The sequence below is a fragment of the Notolepis coatsorum genome (assembly GCF_963971535.1).
Source record: "Notolepis coatsorum genome assembly, chromosome: 1".
NCBI classification, from domain to species: Eukaryota; Metazoa; Chordata; class Actinopteri; order Aulopiformes; family Paralepididae; genus Notolepis; species Notolepis coatsorum.
Window position 1 is genome coordinate 293,140,418 of NC_140165.1, and position 23,222 is coordinate 293,163,639.

The 23,222-nt window shown below is 44.7% G+C and overlaps 1 protein-coding gene across 3 annotated transcripts in view; it reads left to right on the plus strand.

The window, feature by feature from the left end:
- The first annotated feature begins 4,973 nt into the window (after positions 1 to 4,973).
- The window catches only part of rcbtb2 (regulator of chromosome condensation (RCC1) and BTB (POZ) domain containing protein 2), a 34,445-nt gene continuing 16,196 nt past the window's right edge, over positions 4,974 to 23,222 (plus strand). For all 3 annotated transcript variants that reach the window (XM_084312764.1, XM_084312763.1, XM_084312765.1), the window contains exons 1-7: positions 4,974 to 5,348; positions 6,333 to 6,472; positions 11,891 to 12,041; positions 12,373 to 12,539; positions 12,633 to 12,791; positions 21,054 to 21,161; positions 22,205 to 22,347. In XM_084312764.1, the coding sequence (XP_084168890.1) occupies positions 6,347 to 6,472; positions 11,891 to 12,041; positions 12,373 to 12,539; positions 12,633 to 12,791; positions 21,054 to 21,161; positions 22,205 to 22,347 (854 nt within the window). In that variant the 5' untranslated portion in view covers positions 4,974 to 5,348; positions 6,333 to 6,346. The remainder of the gene's footprint in view (positions 5,349 to 6,332; positions 6,473 to 11,890; positions 12,042 to 12,372; positions 12,540 to 12,632; positions 12,792 to 21,053; positions 21,162 to 22,204; positions 22,348 to 23,222) is intronic.

Genomic DNA, 23,222 nt, shown 5'->3' on the forward strand with positions numbered 1-23,222 from the left:
GATGCCACCACTAAGCAGTCGTGTCTAATGCAAGGTATGTAAAGACAATATAATCTACTAATTTAGACACTGGCGAGGAACTTCACCCAAAGTAGAATAGCCATTATCATACAAAAATACAATTGGTATTGCTTGTGTTTTTTGTAACGCCCCATTTACTATTGTATAAAATAATGTTTTCCAATGGAAACTTGCCTTGTAGAATAATAAAGATACTGTCGCTTTTATTTTGAAATCGACCGGAAGAATTGCTCTTGTTCTTGCTTGCTTGCTGGCGGCTGTACGAGGAATACCTCTATACTTTCCACAAGCAAGTTGTCCTTCTGCGTTGCTCTGATTGGCCACGCACGTTTCTGGTCATGTGACATGTGCGCCCAATCGTGTGACGGCAAGTTATTTGGACTGTTAAGCGTAGGCGCTCTTTCGAAGTTGGTTAAGGTTAGAGTTTGTCTTAGAGCATGGCGATAGAACGCCAGCCCTGATTCCAAACTCTAACCTTAACCAACTGCGAAAGAGTCGCCTAAGCTTAACCAGTGATAAACTAGGCGTTAGGTCGTTTGCAGCATAGATATATTATAGTGGTTTGCAGGCTGTTCGACGCGGAAATGGGCACTGCTCGTCATGCGATTCAATAGTATCCAGCTGCAGCCGTTCAGACCAGCGCTTACAAGCCCCGCACATACAAGCCCCGCACATAGCAACCCCTCGCTTCCATTGGCTGATTTTGGTGACGTGATTTTGGGTCACGTTGCACGTTGCACTGCGGGATTGATTGATTGATTGATTGAAAACTTTATTAACAGATTGCCGTATGATTTGGGTCACGTTGCACTGCGGGATTGATTGATTGATTGATTGATTCATTCATTGATTCATTGATTGATTGATTGATTGATTGAAAACTTTATTAACAGATTGATTGATTGATTGAAAACTTTATTAACAGATTGCCGAATGGGTACACGTGACCACAGGCCCTGATTGATTGATTGAAAACTTTATTAACAGATTGTAGAATGGGTACACGTGACCTGACCGATTGATTGATTGATTGATTGATTGAAAACTTTATTAACAGATTGCAGAATGGGTACAGTGACCGATTGATTGATTGATTGATTGATTGATTGATTTATTGATTTATTGATTTATTGATTGAAAACTTTATTAACAGATTGCAGAATGCAGTACAGCTCAATACACACAATTGTTAAGGGGATGCAGACCATGCAGTACTGTTACATTTGTGACATACAGTAAATATATACAAGGGGGAGGGAACTGTACATTTATGATGAATTGAAAATGGGGGACCCTGATGTAAACAAGACGGAAGTCTTTCTCTGGTCTGCATCCCCTTAACAATTGTGTGTATTGAGCTGTACTGCAGATATATTTCAATTGCCTTACTTATTTACATAAGTATTATAGGCCTACAGCAGTATTGTACAGACAGTCTGTGTGAAGTCTGTGTGGTTATCCAGCTGCACAAAGGCAGAGCAAGAGGCTCTACAGAGGGTGGTGAAGGCGGCAGGCAGGATTGTCGGGACTCCTCTATCAAACATCACCTCCGTCTTCACCTCCCGCTGCCTCCACCGCTCCAAGTGTATCATCAAGGACCAGTCTCACCCAGCACATCACCTCTTTCAGCTCCTTCCCTCAGGGAGGAGATACCGGTCCATACATGCCAAGAGTTAAATATTTAAGAACAGCTTTTTCCCCCAAGCAGTCAGACTGTTAAACGCTCATTGACTGTCCCCTCACGTGCACCATGCACTTACCTGGACTTGATAATCACTGTTACCACTCATCATGCACTTTATTTAAAATATTCTGTTATGTACAGTGTTATATGTGTTTCATGTATGTATATATTGTACTACGGTCTGTGGGAGCTCCCCTGAAATTTCACTCACGGTCATATAAGAGTTTTAATGTACCATGTACAGACATTGGATTTTCTACCCATAATTTGATTTAAAACATTCCATAGATTTTTACCATCATTTCTCACATCATATAACCATGGTTTAAAATATTCCCTTTTTCTCACCTTATTTAACTTTGTGACTTGATTACGTAAGGAACGGTACTTTTGTCTGTCATCTGCAGAACTGGAACACACTGATGCTTTTTTGGCTACAGTATGTCTCTCTCATTCATTAAAATTCATTAAAAGCTACTATCTATCCATGGGGCTGATTTGTTTCTGACATAAATAAGTCCAGTGCAACCTCTGGGTCATCCTCACAACATACCTCCTCCCAGTTTATACCCAACATTTCATTAATAAAACCTTCTACATTAAAACTCTTATATGACCGTGAGTGAAATTTCAGGGGAGCTCCCACAGACCGTAGTACAATATATACATACATGAAACACATATAACACTGTACATAACAGAATATTTTAAATAAAGTGCATGATGAGTGGTAACAGTGATTATCAAGTCCAGGTAAGTGCATGGTGCACGTGAGGGGACAGTCAATGAGCGTTTAACAGTCTGACTGCTTGGGGGAAAAAGCTGTTCTTAAATATTTAACTCTTGGCATGTATGGACCGGTATCTCCTCCCTGAGGGAAGGAGCTGAAAGAGGTGATGTGCTGGGTGAGACTGGTCCTTGATGATACACTTGGAGCGGTGGAGGCAGCGGGAGGTGAAGACGGAGGTGATGTTTGATAGAGGAGTCCCGACAATCCTGCCTGCCGCCTTCACCACCCTCTGTAGAGCCTCTTGCTCTGCCTTTGTGCAGCTGGATAACCACACAGACTTCACACAGACTGTCTGTACAATACTGCTGTAGGCCTATAATACTTATGTAAATAAGTAAGGCAATTGAAATATATCTGCAGTACAGCTCAATACACACAATTGTTAAGGGGATGCAGACCAGAGAAAGACTTCCGTCTTGTTTACATCAGGGTCCCCCATTTTCAATTCATCATAAATGTACAGTTCCCTCCCCCTTGTATATATTTACTGTATGTCACAAATGTAACAGTACTGCATGGTCTGCATCCCCTTAACAATTGTGTGTATTGAGCTGTACTGCATTCTGCAATCTGTTAATAAAGTTTTCAATCAATCAATAAATCAATAAATCAATCAATCAATCAATCAATCAATCAATCAATCAATCGGTCACTGTACCCATTCTGCAATCTGTTAATAAAGTTTTCAATCAATCAATCAATCAATCAATCAATCGGTCAGGTCACGTGTACCCATTCTACAATCTGTTAATAAAGTTTTCAATCAATCAATCAGGGCCTGTGGTCACGTGTACCCATTCGGCAATCTGTTAATAAAGTTTTCAATCAATCAATCAATCTGTTAATAAAGTTTTCAATCAATCAATCAATCAATCAATGAATCAATCAATCAATCAATCAATCAATCAATCAATCCCGCAGTGCAACGGGACCCAAATCATACGGCAATCTGTTAATAAAGTTTTCAATCAATCAATCAATCAATCCCGCAGTGCAACGTGCAACGTGACCCAAAATCACGTCACCAAAATCAGCCAATGGAAGCGAGGGGTTGCTATGTGCGGGCCCCTGTTCTGCGGAATCCTACTGCCTCCTCGAAAACTACTGCCGTAGCGCGACTCGCTAGACGCGTCTGCAAAATTCCACTGCTCTGCTGAGAACTACTGCCGGTGACGTCAGTGCTGCGAAATTCCACTACTACTTCCTCGAAAACTGCTGCCGTAGCGCGACTCGCCTATATCTTTGGACAGCTGGGTGACGTCACCCTATAGTTCACTCCGAATTCCAACAGGTGTACCGACATTTTATCATCTACAAATACATTCGGATGATATTGTTTAAGATATATCAACAAGACTCAACAAGACGTTCGTGAACGATTGTGGGTCATGCGCATGCGTGCGCAAGCACAGGAGCGCTGTCAGCAGAATTCAGCAGAGTAGTTGTTTTTAATCTAATTGTTAATACATATATATCGCTATCAAAGAATGCTCCCACTACAGAATCATTTTATATGACCTCACTACTCACTCCATGTATACTGTATGCATATGGTGAGCATATTTTTATACTCTATCATAACATTTTTATGTAAGATTTCTGGGGTAAGGTATTTCAATACACCAATATATCGCTATCAAATAAACTCAGAATTCAGGGAACAAAACTGTTGCTTTTAACCATGGATTTATTTATATACACTCCATGTATACTGTATGCATATGTTGAACAAAAAAAACATTGAACAACATGTTATCAGTTATCAACATTCAAACTTATTTACAGTATTTATTTACAGTTTTGATTGTACAGTTCCCCCCCCCCCACCCACCCAACCACCTCCAATGTACAATTCCCCCCCCCCCCCCCCCCCCACCCAACCTCCTCCAATGTACAGTTTCTACGTCAAATGTATATATACTCTCTTTTCTGGACTCTTTTGGTATCACAAACAGTACTCAAATTTGAACATCTGGTACATTTTATCATCTACTTTATTGCTTTATACATTCTGCTGCAAAGCCAATTGCATGCAAATATTTACATGCTTATACAGTAATAAGTTATGTATGTACAAATATGTTTTAAGATATTGCGTCACCATCAACAAGTCAAACAAGACGTTCGGCAGCAGAATTTTGTAGCTGAAAACGAGTGGAAAGGGATTGTGGGTCATGCGCATGCGTGCGCAAGCGCAGGAGCGCTCGGCAGTAGAATTCTGCAGGGAGTAGGATTTTGCAGAACACCTGTTTGTATGTGCGGGGCTTGTAAGCGCTGGTCTGAACGGCTGCAGCTGGAAGCATCTCATGCGATTGGGCGCACATGTCACATGACCAGAAACGTCAGTGGTCAATCAGATTCGCAAAACGCACGAACCGTAGGTCAGTGGCCAATCAGAGCAACGCGGAAGGACAACTTGCTTGTGGAAAGTATAGACGCGGTCCGGAATGCTCTTTGCGTTGCTTTGCTAGTAGCGTTGGTAATCGGCCGGGTATCCCCGCCCGACCGGAGTTCTCTTTTCCCCTATCTCAAACTAACGTTTAGTCTTTCATTTGTTTGGGCTCTTTCAGCCTGACTAACGTCCATGTTAAGACAGTAGTAAGACCTGACACAATAGGCCAGGGGTGCAGTAGAACTATTTCTTCGGTGCAGTCGGTCAGAAAGCTGCAGGCAGTACGTGGTGGCTGGTGGCTGCACACCTCTGCTAAGTTCACTGCGTTAGTTGATGATGATGATGATGATGCCATCATTGGCAACTTGAGACATGGACATGTTGGCTGAAATACTGCCGAAAACACGGTCCATTCGAAAACGGCATCGCTGATGAATAGTTAACCAGACTAGTACAACAAGGTAAGATACGCCGTAAACAACACTGGTGGCGGTACTCTTGGTTAAGCTGCCAGGTCGAGTTGACTCACTTTAACTTGATCGAATGAGCTAAACGTTGTGTAAGGTAACTACAGATTTGACTAACAGTTTGCCAAGTCAACTAATCTAACGTCAGGTGGCTAACGTTTAAATGCAGCTAAACAAACAACTGACTATTGAACTTACTGTTCCGCGTTTATACGATACAAGCATCCTGTTCTTTCGCTCTCACCATGCTAACGTTAGCTAGTTAGCTCATATGTTTTGTTTTGACACTTCACTAGCTGCTGCCCTCCCCTGTGTGGTGGCCTTCCTCACAATTGTCACTACATCCATTTCCTCTGGATAAGAGATCAAATGGAGTTTAATAATTAACGTTCTATACAGTAAAGGCGCGGAATGCAGTGCCACTGTATCTTTTGAGGGTTATATATAGCAGTATGATGAATTATGATGAATTGAAAATGGGCGACCCTGATGTAAACAAGACGAAAGTCTTTCTCTGGTCTGCATCCCCTTAACAATTGTATGTATTGAGCTGTACTGTACTGTACCCATTCTGCAATCTGTTAATACAGTTTGCAATCTGTTAATAAAGTTTTCAATCAATCAATCAAGTACTGTATCTGTATGTCGTGTGTGTCTGTCATATATGTAACAGTAATATGATGAATTGAAAATGGGGGACCCTGATGTAAACAATCTGTTAATAAAGTTTTCAATCAATCAATCAATAGCTTGCTTACCAATTAATATGGCTTACTTCTGATAATAAAGTTGACTCAACTGCATGTGTCAACTTGTGTCTGGAATGCAGCGACACATGACTAATATTTATATATACAATTTGTGTATTCCAACATTTGCCAGGCTATGGTGCTTTTGACACTACATAGTCATCAAGAGTCTCTCTGGATGATATATTTCAAACCTTTTTGAATGTAACATCTCTTCTTCATTTTACAGCCCCCGGTGGTAGTATGCTGGACGTGGGGAAGTGGCCAGTGTTTGCACTCCTGCCTCCTGAGGAACTAAGGCTTATCCGCCAGGCTTGTGTCTTTGGCAGTGCTGCAAACGAAGCCCTCTATGTCACAGTTAATGATGAGGTAATGCTAGGGTTTCTAAGGGGGGGGGGGGGCTGTAATCCTGTCGTTGCTCAGATGGTTTGCAAACATTACAGAGGGAAATTGTCCAGTAGATTTAATCTGCGTCCCAGTTTATTATTATCATCACCATCATCCACCACCCCGTAAATTTAGGCGATGTAGCATTAAGAGTATTGAATAATGATAAGAGGTCTCACTCATTTATGGGGTAGATAGATAGTCTGTGACACAGGGTTAAGCAGATAGAGTGAAGCTATATTTAGCCATGTAGGCCTAGGCCTAATACCGGTGCAATCCCTGTTTTTATCTAGGGAGGAAGCTATTATTGTGCCTAGCGCACTTGTTTACCTTTGAGACTCAAACCAATTGAGTACCTCAGAAGAGGAACCGTATAAGTCCGTTTTACATCTTCAGAGGAACAATGTTTTCCAACTTTATTATCTAAAGATGGTAAATTAGAGTATTGTGTTCATTTGTCGTTAAAGACAGTAGAGGCTGAGTACTTTATTATCTAAAGATGGTAAATTAGAGTATTGTGTTCATTCGTCGTTAAAGACAGTAGAGGATGAGTACTTTATTATCTAAAGATGGTAAATTAGAGTATTGTGTTCATTCGTCATTAAAGTCGGTAGAGTACTCTCTGGTGATAATCACATTCACACTCCAAGGATTTGGATTGATTTTAAAACGACAAATACATGAGCTGAAAAATCTCTTAAATGGAATTATGGTTATTCAGTGCAAGGGTTCAATTGTCTCAGGTTGTAGTGTGAAAAACGCATGCCATTTAAAATTATCTTACTTTTTCAGTCCTGATACCAATATTGATACCTGGGCCCTCATTCATCAACGTGTCTTACGCACAGATATGTGCTTAACCTGTGCGTACGACCATTTCTAAGCAAAGAGTGGGATTCATCAATTTCAACTTGAACTTGACTTCGTGCTTATGTGTACGCACAGCTCGGAGCACACTTAGCTGACGCCCAGTGGTAGAATATATTATTACAACAAGGAAATGAGCTTCTGTGCATTAGTTTCAACACTGGCATGTTCTGTATGAACCGAAATTCATTATAGTTCATTGTAAAATAGCAACAGTAGTGTAATTATGGTCAAAACCCTATAAATAGCATTTGGAATAATAGATCTTTCTCTCAGAATGAATGCAGCATGGTTTATATAGCGTTATCGGAATATACGGGGTGTACTGACTGACTGACTGCGCTCCGCGTAGCTCAACTCGTTATTATTTTGCGCACAGACCGCAGAAACACGGGAACGTTTTGATTATATTTAAAAGGCTTTACGTTAAACGAAACAAGTGGAATTTCGAAGCTGTAAGCAGAATACAAGTCATATGAACACCCACGATATAGTGTTCTTCCCCCTTTTTACTGTATAAGAAAGAATGAAAAACGCATTGCAATGACACCAGATAGTGGACAGACTATGTAAATATGATGATGGGATTCAAGGTCGCGTTTTTGTTGATCATAGGCATGCTGTCAGAGTATGATATCTTAATCAAACATTCTAGAACATTTGTCGTCACAGATCATGTCATAATAGAACATAGGCTATGGCATGGTCCATCGTGATATTGTGTAGACTGTTATTACTGTACCGGTACCACCCATTGTGACAACAGCCTTGTGAGTCCCGCACACAAACATGATGGAATTCAAGTTCATGTATTGAAAGGCAGGCTACATCATACATGCAGTGAGATTCATTGTTCTTGTATATGCTCTCGTATTATTGTTTATATAGGCTACCCAATACTGACATCAAAATAGATTGTAGTATGCCTCTAGAAATCATATGCAGCAGGTAGAAAATTTACGGAAAATCCATCGCGATTTGGAATAAAATTGAGGAGAACTTTAATCCCTGGGTATTAATCAAACAACACAGGAAAAGGCAGTCATATTCCAGCACGGTCTTTATTAGTGTTTGCGCTGCCCAGGCAGCAATGGTTAATAGATATCATATCCGACATCACCGTACGTGTACTATGTACACGTCTGTCAGCCTGTCTCATAACACGCTTCCCTCGGCTTAGTCCATTTTTCCACATTTCATGGGGGTATTCCATTACCGTATATGGTTAATCGGGGCGGTTCTGGTATGCAAATACTTAAAACAGTGCACAAGCTCAAACGTAGGATCAAAGTCATATTCATCATGACAGGTGTGCGTAGAGCCTGCGTACGCATGTGTGGTGAATCCCGTTTATTTTGTGCGTGCACTGATTCTAAATTCTGTGCTTACGTGTGGAAATAGAAGATTTTCCACGTCACGTTGATGAATGAGGGCCCTGGACTTTGGGTATCACTCGATACAGAGTACCGATCCATCACTTTTAATGAACAGTATTATGAGATACTTGGATCGTCATTTTGGGTCATTGGAGATTTTTTTTTAGATATTTCCCCCCCAAAAGGGTTAATGTGTCAAAAATGCAGCAAATCACCGTAAATTTGCTTTGTTAGACGTGTTTCTTGGTATCGGATTTTAGTATCTGGAAAATTCTCAGATTCTCAATAATATATAATTAAATATAACGTTATGCCCTTGACATTTAGCAAATTCCTAAATCAAATAATATTTTTTTTAAGATATAAGGGTATATGTAGTCTTCTAGTGCAAATTACAATGAGATACAACCTATTTTTTTTTTTTTTTTTTAATTTTTTTTATTATTGCAAAACAAAACTTATTAAAAGTCAGTACTCAACACACAATGTATAATGAAACTTTCAGTAAAGGTGGTTAAAATATATGCAAGTACAGAAACAGGATAAAACAAAAATAGTCAATAATAACATTTTAACCGTATACAGTGTATATCCAGCGAAGTTACAATTATATAAATGTTAGTATATAATATACCCCTAATACCTATTTTCTAAAACCCTACACACATATGCTCCAGCTCAAACCCCCCCCTCCCGGACCCCCTCTTGGATAGTGCCTCCATTATCCCTCACTCCTAACCAAACATCACCATTATAGGCTAGCTTTTATTCTCTCCACCACTTCTAACCACATTGACATTTTGGATTCATTGAGCCCCAGAATTCTTGCTGTAGATATTTCTTGATATATCACATCGAGATATGTAAGAAACCACACTTTCCGGCACATTTTTTCCGGTTGAAACCAACGTGATGCGATCAGTTTTTTAGCTACTGTGATACCCGATAAAACCAATCTTTTTAGTTGTGGATTCACTGCAAACTCAAAAACATCATTCAATAGCAATACCGCGGGGTGTACAGGTATATTCCAAAATACGAGTATTGATAATTGTTGGGACACATCTTTCCAGAATGCCTTAACTGGTGGGCAGTCCCAATACATGTGCATAAATGTTCCTTCGTCCCCATTTGTACATTGGGAGCATTTGGAGTCTTGTATAAGCCCCATTTTGCACAGCCTTATAGGAGTCAAGTATGTCCTGTGAATATAGTTCAGATTGATTTGTTGATGATCCGGGTTCCTTGATGTAAGTCGGACATTTGCCCAGGCTCCTTGCCAATCAAAGTCATTTTCCAGGTCTGGTATATCCCTCCTCCAGACATTGTCTAGTTGAAGGGTTTCATACGAGGACGTTAGTAATTGATAATAAAAACCTGATACAAAACCTCCCAATGTATCTCTTTCATAGAAAAATTTGTGGTATCTGTGGTGTTCAATTGGTATGTGTAATGGAACACCGTGAGATCTCATACAAAGTCGTAACTGTATGTAAAAAAGCCATGTGGACTCGGTGAGGTTAAACTTTATGCATATTTCGACATAACTACAGAGGCCCTTGTTATTAAAAATATCCCCTAATGAGTGTATGCCTCTTTCTTCCCATACAGGGAATCTTATAGGTCGTTTTCCCATTAAGAGAGCATTGTTATTGAATATGGGAGTGTGATTATGCCATACTTGAGGGTTAGGAAATTTCCTTTGTGTTTCCCGCCATGTCCTGATTGCATGGGTTATTATTGGGCCAAATTCTCGCTCACAATGCTTGATTGAAAGTTTAGTGTATGCTATGTCTTTCAATCTCTGTGGGGCTACTATGTTTTCTTCTAATTTTCTCCAAGATACCAAAGCCTCGGGGTCAAACCATATCTTCTTCAATGGTCTTAATGTGAAGGCATTAAAATATTGTAAAAAATCTGGGACTGCCATGCCACCGTCTGCTTTATTTCTCTGTGCGGTGGATCTTTTTATGCGAGGTGGTTTGTTATTCCAAATAAATTTGTATGTGGAGGTTTGTAATCTTTTCCAGTAGCCCTCTGGAGGAGGTAACGGAAGCATTGAGCTGAAGAAATTGATTCTTGGTAATACATCCATCTTAACTATTGATACCCTTGCCTGTACTGAGTTTTTAAGTTTTGCCCACCTGTCCAGGTCGTCCTTGATTTTGTTCTGTATTTTTGTGTAATTGTGCTTCACCGTTTGTCTTATGGTGGGAAATATTTCCACACCCAAGCATCTGAAATGTTTGACCATGGGTATCGCACCTGGGAGGGTTGTCTCTTTTTTTGCACTGGTGTTAAGAGGAAGAAAAGCCGACTTAGGCCAATTTATTTTAAATCCCGATAAATCACCAAAGTTCTCTATCAACTTGAGTATAAGCGGCAATGTGTTGTTGGGGTTTTGCATGAACAATATTACGTCGTCCGCATATAAACTAATTTTATGATGTGTGCCCTTGATTACTATTGGTTCTATGTGTTGGGATTGTCTTATAAATTGTGCTAAAGGTTCTAATGATAGATCGAATAGTCCGGGACTAAGAGGGCAACCTTGTCTGGCTGAGCGTGATACCGGAAAGATATCGGAGATGAATGTGCCTGTTGTAATCCTGGCCGATGGGTCCTTGTATAGTACTTTAATCATATCAATGAAACCTTTTCCTAACCCCATCCTTTCCAATACTGCCCATAGAAACGGCCATTCCAACCTGTCAAATGCTTTCATAGCATCCAGGGATAGTATCGCCTTAGGTGTGATGTCCTCTTTGTCTGTATCTAGTACGTGCAGTATTCGCCTTATGTTATCATTGATCAGGCGACCTTTTATGAAGCCTGTTTGGTCCGGATGAACTAAAGACGTCATATGCTTTTGCAATCTGATGGCAGATACAACCTATTTTTTATGGCTCTCTTATAATGATATAATTCATAATATATAATAATACAGTAATACAACTATCATGGTGCCGTTTCATTCAAAATGGTCTCTTTTCTTTTACTCTTTTTGTATGTATCTTTTTTGCAATACTTGTAAAAAAAATCATACATTTTTGTATGTCATGACATGTACATATAGATCTTACATCATGTGAGTCTTGCTGTGAGGTGATATCAAATGATGCAATAGAGATTAATGACGTTTGCTCTGATTTGATAGGTTTTCGCTCTCGGCACCAATTGCAGTGGCTGTTTGGGGCTCGGAGACCTTCAAAGCACTATTGAGCCTCGCAGGGTCGACATCCTGTGTGGAAAGAAGATTGTGTCCCTAAGCTATGGCACAGGACCACATGTGGTTATCGCTACTGCAGGTAAAATACACTAGAAGCGCTCAAGAGTGCTCTAAGGAGTATAGTAATCTTTGCAATATTTTGGTTTATTAGGCAACATTTGTGTGTAGCTCCGATAGTGAAGTCGCTTTTTTGTTTGTGTTTTTTAACACTGCTACCCCTTTCTCTGTTTTGGGTTTGCTCGTGTTCTTTTTATTTTTATTTATATATATATTTTTAACCGCAGGATAGAGGTTCTGGATAAATGTATGTCTCGCAATAACCAAGGTTAATGATTCTCATCTCATCTGTTCATTAAACTTGAACCACTGAGTTGACATGAATTTTAAGTTTCCCCGCTGCGCCCATGTAGATGGAGAGGTGTATGCTTGGGGCCACAATGGCTACAGCCAACTGGGCAACGGGACCACCAACCACGGACTGACACCAGCCCTGGTCTCCACAAACCTCCTCAGTAAGAGGGTGAAGGAGGTGGCTTGTGGCTCCCACCACACCATTGCTCTCACGACCGATGGAGAGGTAGCTACCGTCGCTTACATCTCGTCTCTGGTTGCGGTGTGAGTTCATTTGTCCATTTCTCGGAACACTTGACATTTTGGTTTCTTCATCCAGGTGTTTGCATGGGGCTATAACAACTCAGGCCAAGTGGGTTCAGGGTCCACCGCCAACCAGCCCACGCCGCGACGGGTCAGCAGCTGCCTCCAGAACAAAGTGGTGGTCAATATCGCATGTGGCCAACTCTGCTCCATGGCTGTACTGGACAACGGAGAGGTGACGAGTTAAACCGGAGATGTTTTAACAATGAACGGTGTAACTGAGGGGTACAATTCCCTGACTGTATTGTTAGATATGATACTTACTACCACTACCTCTTGTACTTTAGACTCTGGCCACCCAGTACTCGGCATAAATATATTATGATGAACACTGTCACGTAGATGAAACGGATCCAACACAAATGTACGAATTAGAAATAGGTCTTTATTTCTACACAGCGATGGTGTGTAGAGCAAGCACTTAATCAAATCAATCACATTTATGAATGGGAATTAGTATGCACTTTTATGGCAAGAGTATTCGTCGGTATATCAATAGAGAATGTCCAATCTCTGAAGGCGCAGGTGGTACATATACGACCTGGAATAGTTAAGGAATAACAGCAATGATACTTTAATGATTATAGAACTGGATACACTAGGGGGGAATTCCGGTCGCTTGTAAGACAACTGGAGAAGGGGGGGGGGGGTAGAGTCTGGCTGTATCCGTCTGGCCGAGGGTATCCTGGGAGAACCCACGGTTGTGCGGCTCGGTGCCTCAGCGATCCTCGATCCACAGATGAAAGCAGTTGGACTCTCTGTGGGCCGGCTTCCTTCGGTCCACGATGGAGAGACGTGAAGCGACCTCGTTGTGTAGAGCGTCTCCTCACCTGTCGTCCTCTCCGGGGGGGGGGGTTTCCAACACACGGCAGTGTTGGTCTTTATCCATAGAATAATCACTGTATACAAAGCATAACCCGTGCCTGGGAAGGCGGGCTGTCGTCGGTAGAATAATCCGGTATGCAGGTCCACTCGCTCGTCGGCTCTGGGGCTCCTCGGGTGCAGCCTCACATGGGGTCGGCCACCCTGGATAAGCAGCCAGTTCTCTGCCCGAAACGATGGGGTACTGACTACGATAGTATTCTCACCGTACGAAGCACTATATATTAACAGACTATTATTAGCTTAATAGACTACGTCCAACTCGACGATATAGTGCCAAATATGACTATTCAAATATTAATATACACGATGTCTCAATACCGATGGTAGGCCGAACTTGGCCTTACTCCCACACGTGGCGTCGCGGGGAGGCTTTACGTCTGTCACTCTATTGGAGGGTAAGAAACTGGACTAAAAAGGAAGTCCTACTTTAGTAGCGCAGTATATATACGCACTATGAACAAATAGTACCGTTAGTGGTGCGGTAGCCAGATTCCTACGCGGAACTAGGACTTGTTCGTACATGTTGAGCGGTACGTTTGAACTGGGTCTGGGGGGTATGGCAGCCTGGCACCAAGGTCTCGACCAATAGTAGAATGGAGACTATTATGGGATGTTCAGTAGGCTAGAATGGATATTCAATGCATATTGTACAAGGAATATACAAGGGATATCAGGGAATATTAGAGAATATACAAATACAATTAAATATATATATATAAATAAATATATATATTCGGTTTAATCTGGCCCTTCACAACAGCCACCCCCTGATTGGTCCCAGACCTAATCAGTTAAGCAGAGACAGATTAATCGCGTTGTCTATTTACACATAAGGGTTTGCTGTAGGGGTCAGTCAACTTCACAAAGTCATAGGGTTATAGGGTCATGGTCATCATCGATTGTGTCTGGGAGTCGGGGCAGTTCTATGAGCCTCGCCACGGGACGGGTGTAAGTGCGACCCTGGACAAGCACTTCAGCTGCTCGGACCTTGCCGTCGGCACCGGTGATCACTTTGCTTACGCGGCCGGCCGGCCACATAGCTCTGGGCAGTGATTGATCAATAATCATGACGACTGTTCCTTCTGTCAAATTGTCTCTCTCCTTTACCCACTTCTGGCGGGTCTGTAGAGACGGTAGGTAGTGTAGTAGGAAACTGCTCCAAAACTTGTCGGCTAATACTTGGCTGTACCTCCACATTCGTCGGCCGTTCGCTTCTTCAGGCCGGTACATTGTCTGGGGTAACGCGGGATCTAGCCGCCCCATCAGGAGTGTGTTGGGGGTAACTGGGTCGATATCCGCCACATCGCTGGAGACGTAGCCGAGGGGCTTAGAGTTCAATACTCCCTCAATCTCCGTGAGGACTGTCATTAGGACTTCTTCCGCCACAGTCTGGGCCCCAAGTACTGCGTACAGGGCTGTCTTTATGGAACGCACTTCCCGTTCCCAAGTACCACCGAAGTGGGGTGCGTTTGGGGGGTTGAATTGGAAGTCAATCTGTGCTGGAGCGAGGTGGGTCTTAAGTTCTGGGCCCATAGCTTGGAAGCTCTCTCTCAGCTCTCTTTTGCCGCCTTTGAAGTTTGTCCCATGATCGGACAATAGTGTAGACGGTCTTCCTTTCCGTGATGTGAATCTACGGAAGGCCATAAGGAATGAGTCTGTGCTCATGGTCGGGAGAAGCTCGATGTGTATCGCTCTGGTGGTCATGCATTTGAATACAATACCCCACCGCTTCTCGGTTCCTCTTCCTTTCTTTATGTGCAGCGGGCCAAAGCAGTCCATACCCGTTGAGTGGAATGGCTTGTCACCGATTCGGAGGCGACATGGAGGAAGGTCAGCCATCCTTGGTATGCTGGGCTGCGCGCGCCACTTGCGGCAGTCTAGACATGTTCGCTGGAAGCGTCGTACCGCCTCTCTTCCTTGTAGGATCCAGTAACGACGTCTGATCTCCGCGAAGACTCTTTCTGCTCCTGCGTGATGTACATCCTCATCGTATTTCTTTATAATCAGCTCTGTGACCTTGTGTCGGCTGTTCAATACGATCGGGTATTTAATGTCATCCGGTAGATTGGGGGCTCTGCGTAGGCGACCACCCACTCTGATGAGGGTATGAGCGTCGCTCTCGGGGTCCAGATGAATTAATCTGCTGTCGGATGGGACGGGCTTTCCTCCCTGTAGACAGGCCAATTCATCTGGGAACGAGTCTCTCTGGGCTCGCTGCAGTAGAAGCAATTCTGCTTCCTCGTAGTTAGCTGCTGACATTTCAGCGGGGGACTTACACTCCGGGTGGTGCCGCAGGAATGTCCTTTGTTGTGCACTCTCTATGGCAGTGCAATCATCTATGTTGGGGTCTGCGGAGATAACAGTGCTCAATCCACAGAACACAGGCTTCTTATTCTCAGCCTCCTCCTGACTGGCTTCCCTCGGGATAGGCGTGGGCCACTCTCCTTCCGGGAGCTTTTGGAATGCTGGGCCGTCACTGTAGACATTGCGACGGGTGAGGTCATCTAGGGGCATTCCCCGGGTGATGACGTCAGCTGGGTTCTGTTTTGTATCAACGTAGCGCCACTCTGTTTCTCCGGTTAACTCTTCGGTTAAGTCTTGAATCTCGGTGACTGACTCCCACGAAGACTTTGTACTTGCATGAGTCCGATTTGATCCAGGCGAGTACTGTCGTGGAATCTGACCACAGGATTGTTCTAGACACCGGTATGGTGAGCTCACGTTGGATGAGCGTGGCTAGGTGCGCTCCGGCTAGGGCTGCGCAGAGCTCTAGGCGTGGGATAGATTGTTGCTTGCGTGGGGCTATTCTCGAGCGGGCGAGGACAAATGCTGTGTAGATCTCTCCCCCCTCTTCTTGGGCCCGCAAGTAGGCTACTGATCCGTATGCGACCTCTGAGGCGTCACTGAAGACGTGTAAGTCCATTTTACATGTCTCTGGCCTCACCGTGGGTGGGAAGTAGCTTCGGCGCATATTAACGCCTGGGAGTGAGTGGAGCTCCATCTCCCACTCTCTCCAGGTGGATGCAAGGTGTGCAGGAATGGGGTCGTCCCAGCCCTGGTCCTTGTCCCACAATGCTCGTACAATCATTTTTGCCCTGGTGGTGTACGGTAGAATACATCCTAGCGGGTCATATTGTCGGGCGAGTGTTGTGTACACACTCCGTCTGGTGGTCGGCGCCGCCGCCGGCCTTCCCTGCTCCGTAGTCAGGGGCTTGTGTCTGTAGTGAAGCGAATCTGTTTTGAATCGCCACACCAATCCCAGGGTCATCTCCTGGGCTTCTCCCGGGATTGTAGCCATCCAGGTCTCGCTGCTGGCTGCCTTGTCCTCGGAGGAGAGGCTGCGCAGTACTTGCGGATCGCTGCTGGCCCACTGCCTGAGATCAAAGCCGCCTTTGATCAATGAGGCGGGGAGTTTAATCAGGAGAGCCTCGGCTTCTTCCTGGGTTGAAAGGCTTTGTAGACAGTTGTCTACGTAGAAGCTGTTCTTTACGCTGTGTCGGACCTCTTCGTCCGCTGCTGGGTCCTCTGCTACATGTTTCTGTAGTGCAAATGTAGCACAGCAGGGGCTGCACGTCGTTCCGAAGGGGAGGACTTCCCATTGGTAGATGGCTGGGTGCTCATCTCCTGGCTTCTCTCTCCATAGGAACCGCAACAGGGGCTTGTCCTCCTCTACTAATCTCACCTGCAGGAACATTCCTTTAATGTCCCCGCTGATGGCCACCTTTTCCTGGCGGAAGCGGAGTAGAACGCCGAGTAGGGAGGGGCCGAGTGTGGGACCGGGCAGTAACTCTTTATTCAGATTTTGGGATCCGATCTGGTAGCTGCAGTTAAATACTATGCGGTCTTTACCGTTGTGATGGACCTTGTGGTGAGGCACGTACCACGATTCAGTGGTCTGGTCAGCCTCTTTAATGTCCATCTTTGTGACGTGTCCCGCTGTGATGAGCTTCTCAATCTCAGCGCGGTATACACTCTCTTGGGCGGGGTTCTTGGCTAAGCGCCGCTCCGTGTTCAGCAGGTACCGTTCTGTGGCGTCTGTCTTGGCGTGGAAAGTAGGCATTCCTTCTCGCCGCAGGAGTGGCGTGGCGTATCTCAACACGCCGTTGACCGGGACTCTCTTGGTCCCTGTCTCGAGGAGGTGAATGGCGTAAATGTCATCTTTAGAGCGAATGTCTTTCTTTCCGTTCTTAAAGGGCATTTGTTCCAAGGTCCATAACCGCTCTACGTGTTGCAGGAGTGCGGTTTCTCCCTCTGTGACTCGGGAGTGGAGACATCTAGTGGCTGTACTTCGGTTGAGAGATTTGGCGAGCGGGCCTTGGAGAGTCCATCCCAAACGGGTCTCGACTGCTGCAGGACAGCCTCGGGGTCCGGTATGAACCCGGTCTATCGGGACAATGAGGTCTGCATGGTCGGAGCCTATCAACAGGGTCGGCATAGCATTGTCTATGAGCGGGATCGGTAACTTGCGCAGATGTGCATATTTCTCCATCAGCTTGGCGACGGGGTATGTGTACCGCGACAGTCCTATTTCTTGGCTGGTGAAAGCGTCTGTAATCTGGTACCGTCGCTCAGGCTGGCCGCTTGCTGCGATAGAGAATGAGACATTCTCGCCCTTTATCGTCTTCAAATCTCGTCTTATTGTCCGAATTGTCATTTGGGTTTCGCTTCCCCGCAGCCCTAGCTGGGCCGCAGCGGAGGCGAGCAGAAGGGTCTTCTCTGACCCGTCATCGAGGATGGCGTAAGTGTCCAGGACTTTATTCTGGTAGCTTAGTGTCACACGCACTACTTTTAGGAGTACTCGGGCTCCACTGCTGCTGGCGGGATCGATGTACATGACGCTCGCTTTGCTGCTGGATGGTGCGGGTGAAGGGCGCCGTCTGTTACTGTCGTGAAGTATGTCCAGATGGGCTCCATCGCACTTGGTGCACCTTTTCTTTAAGCGGCATTCGGCTGCCATGTGTGAGCGCGCACAGCGAAAACAGCGCTTGTTGGACTTTATCCATTGACTTGCTTCCTCCGCGTTCAGCTTGGGGAAGGAGTCACATTGCGCTAGCCAGTGTTCTTTCTCACAGTAGGGGCACACTATCTTCCACTTCTCCGTTCTGGAGGGGGTACTGTGGCTCCTGCTGCTCGGTACTGACTCCGATTGGTGCATCACAGTCACCGATCTTCTTCCATCATTTAGTCGTCTGGTTCCTTCTCTAGAGCCAGGGGTGCTCCGTCCGAATGTATCTAGCCGTAGGCTGCTGACTTCTCTCGCCAGGAAGTCTGCTAGATCGAGGAGGTTCGGTTCGGGGCCATTCGGGTCTCGGTGGTCTCTCTGCCGCCTAAAACGCTCCTGTCGAGCGGGCGGCAGCTTCTCCAAGATCCTTTCCACATTTGAGTTGGCGTAAAGTTCATGCCTCCCCTTCTCTCTCTGCGCTCCCAACGTCCCTACCAGGGACTGCACTCTGATGGACAGGTCGTCCAGTGCTCGATTGTCTATTGCTGGGGGTAAGCGGTCGATGTGTCGGATCTCCTGGATCACGTAATCCCATATGCGCCCATACCTCTGGTCCAATGCTACCAGCGCTGCTGTGTATGGGGTGGTGGAAGTCGCGTAGGCGAGCGCTATATTATGTGCGCGGGGTACCTTTAAGTGCTTCAGTAGGATGGCGTATTTATGGCGTTCATCCAATACATCCACCAACATGGTCTCCAGACACATGCGGAGTTCTGTATACTGGGCCCGGTTCTCTTGGGTGAAGTCGGGTACCATAGGCGTGCCAATGTATGACGCTGACTGTGGATACATCGGCGAGCGTTGGGGGAGAGGCCTCCTAGGCGAGTCTCCTCCCGCTCCTTGGTATGGGCTGGTACCGGCAGTGTACCATGGCCCGCTTGTCCAGGTGCTGTTCCTCGGTGCGGGTCGTGCGTCGTGCTCACCCGTGTATAGAGTCGGGGGTCTGTAGCGCAGCTCCGCGGGAGTATAGCCTGGGCTGTACCGGACCTCCTGGTCCGGTAGAGTACTGTGCTGTTGTCGGGCGTGGTTCTCCTCCTCTTCCTCTTCGTCTTCAGTTAGGTCATCCAGTGCTTGTAGTCTCTGGTTTAGCCTCTCCACAGGATATGCTGCTCCTTCCCGGTTGCTAGGTCTCGCTTGGACCGGTGGGGGGAGGTGGTCTGTGGGGGGTATAGACCTCGTCTGTTGGTCAAGTTCAGGGTCGTTTACTCGGCTAGGGGATGCCGCCCTGGAGGTGTGTCTAGACGAGTTCCTGGAGCCTCTGGCGGAGGGAGAGGGTGTTGTCCGTCTGATCAGCTGTTCTATTAGTTGCGCTTGCTGTCTGTCGCGCTCTGCGTCCCGTAGAGCACCAGCAGCTGCTCGCTGGCTGTCTGCTCGGTCTCGGGCCACATTCTCTTCCCTCTGAATGCGTCTTATTTCTAGACGTATATGCTCTTCTTCGCTCCGCTGCTGGATCTGCAGTCGGTCGCGTTCAGCAGCGGCGTTCAGGCTGATGAGGAAGGCCTGCTGTAGGGTCCTCTCTGCCTCGCTGGGAGAAGGCGGTTGTATAGGGGAGCCTTCCCTCGGGGTACTCCTTGCGGAGCCTTGGAGCTCTATCTCCACGGTGCTCTCCCCGTCTTCTTCCGTGCCGAGTTCTCTCTCGGTAGCGTTGTATTCCTCCCGGGACTCATCGGGGACTACTTCTTCAGTACTGGCGGGGTGTGAAGTCATGTCTGGTTCCCACTGGTCCCCACCGTGAACTTGGTCAGTTACATTAGAACCCGTAGGGGCCTCTATGGTCGGGGTAGTCTGGGCGTTGGGGTTAGACATACTTTTACTTTCTAGTTTTACCGCGTTTACTGTTAGTAGAAGACTAGGTTGTTGACTGACAGCGTAAGCCTCTAAGTACTGAGGGAGCCGTCGTTCGCGCTGCGGGCGTTGGTTAGGAGGATCGTTTCGTGGAGTGTTCATCATAGGCCATTTCAATATTAATAACACTATATTAATATTACACTAGATAGATGTCGTATCATTAGTAGCTAAATCGGTGCTCTCGGTCACTAGACAGGCCTGAGCTTTAGGGTTGAGCTGTTGAGCTTCAATGTAGCCTTGTGACAATCGCACATGGCGCACACTATTGTGTACAATACATCATTTACATTTAGTCATTTAGCTGATGCTTTTATCCAAAGCGACTTACACATTTTGTACGACAAGTCAGTAGGAAGGGTACAACTCTTACAGCTGAGTAACAATGTTCATCAAAGTGTTCAAACGTCAGTGCTGCAGTGTCGAGTGTATGTTAGTATATTAGGACCGTAAGAAGGTTAATCAATTATAAAAAATAAATAAATCCGATATTAATTCATACATACATCACACATGGTGCACACTATTATGTACATCACTAATGGCACACTATTATGTACATCATGACATGGTGCACATTATTGTGTACATCAAACAAACCTTTGAAAAGGGAAATGTTAATGTATGCGATTTATGAGCAAAGAGGTGATGATATCTGATATGCAATTCCCATGTCATATTACCTGATCTGTTTTCTGTTTGTAGACGTATGGCTGGGGCTATAATTGCAACGGACAGCTAGGTCTGGGAAATAATGGCAACCAACAGACTCCCTGCCGGATTGCTGCCCTTCAAGGTGTTAATATTATTCAGGTGAGAGGAGAGCCAAATGAGAAATCTATCTGACAAATAGGGATGCACTGATCCAGGATCTGTCTGATGCCAGGCTAAAACAGTGTACAGTTATACCAGGCTAAAACAGTGTTATACCAGGCTAAAACAGGGTGTTGTTATACCAGGCTAAAACAGTGTTGTTATACCAGGCTAAAACAGTGTTGTTATACCAGGCTAAAACAGGTTATTGTTATACCAGGCTAAAACAGTGTTGTTATACCAGGCTAAAACAGGGTGTTGTTATACCAGGCTAAAACAGTGTTGTTATATCAGGCTAAAACAGTGTTGTTATACCAGGCTAAAACAGGGTATTGTTATACCAGGCTAAAACAGGGTATTGTTATACCAGGCTAAAACAGGGTATTGTTATACCAGGCTAAAACAGGGTATTGTTATACCAGGCTAAAACAGGGTATTGTTATACCAGGCTAAAACAGGGTGTTGTTATACAAGGCTAAAACAGAGTGTTGTTATACCAGGCTAAAACAGGATATTGTTATACCAGGCTAAAACAAGTTATTGTTATACCAGGCTAAAACAAGTTATTGTTATACCAAGCTAAAATAGTGTTATACAAGGCTAAAACAAGTTATTGTTATACCAAGCTAAAACAGTGTTATACAAGGCTAAAACAAGTTATTGTTATACCAGGCTAAAACAGTGTTATACCAGGCTAAAACAAGTTATTGTTATACCAAGCTAAAACAGTGTTGTTATACCAAGCTAAAACAGTGTTATACAAGGCTAAAACAAGTTATTGTTATACCAGGCTAAAACAGTGTTATACAAGGCTAAAACAAGTTATTGTTATACAAGGCTAAAACAGTGTTATACCAGGCTAAAACAGGTTATTGTTATACAAGGCTAAAAAAGTGTTGTTATACCAGGCTAAAACAGTGTTGTTATATCAGGCTAAAACAGGGTGTTATACCAGGCTAAAACAGTGTGTTGTTATACCAGGCTACCTTTTTTTTTGGGATGATATTTCAGTTTTCATTATTGTTCATTCCTCCAACATTCAGGTTGCCTGTGGATATGCACATACATTGGCACTCACTGACGAGGGGTGTGTTTACGCGTGGGGGGCCAACTCATACGGGCAGCTGGGAACTGGAAACAAGAGCAACCAAGCGCTGCCCACTCTGATAAACACAGACAAGGAGAGGTCAGTAGTTCATCTCTATCACAGGCTCACACTAGAACAATGCACTCAATTGGCCTAAATCAAGCCCCGCCCTCTTTTCTTGATCCTCCATTCACAACTGTTGCTTTGGACCTCGACCTCCCCACTTTGTTTACTTGCAGACTCGAGATTTTTGATTGGATCTGGGGGGGGGGGGGGGGGGGGGGGGGGTCATGGAGTCATCAAAATCAATATGCCTGCATTGGGTTCCAGGTAAAATACTTAAAGAATGACTGCCAAACAAATGGGAATTTGGTTCCGACTCATGTGAATGAAGGGAGCATTCGCATTCCCTTGATCCCTAATCCTCCCTTATATATAAAATGCAAGCTTCTCGCATGAAGTGTATCCCTCAATCCAATGCCCCTCAAGGTCAGTGAATCCACACCAAATCAAATCTGTGTACAGCCCGTGCTCCAGAGGTCACGAATGTGCACAGCAAATGTTATGACAATCCAGACCCTTACTTTCCAAGATATCCTATTCACAGGCTGCTGAACAGGGGTGAAAACACAACCTCCTCCTTGGCAGAGGTAATTAGCTGTGGCATCTCTCTGTCTGCACAAAATGTCACTGAGGTCTACCTCACAGGGTCATGAGGGATTCATTAATTTTTGCGGACGAATGCCTCACAGACAACTGTGGAAACATGAGCCAATATCACCTCTCTTAAAGACCAACTGTTTGATCCAGAGAAGTAGATACATTTAAGCAAAGCCTCTTTACTGTATGTGGATTATTTGTCTGTTTACACATAATATTGTTAGTAGGTTACTACACTTCAACGGCACGGTGTATCACGTGAATACAATAGGGCTATGCATAATACCTGGTAAGTGCTTGTGAATTCCTTAAGT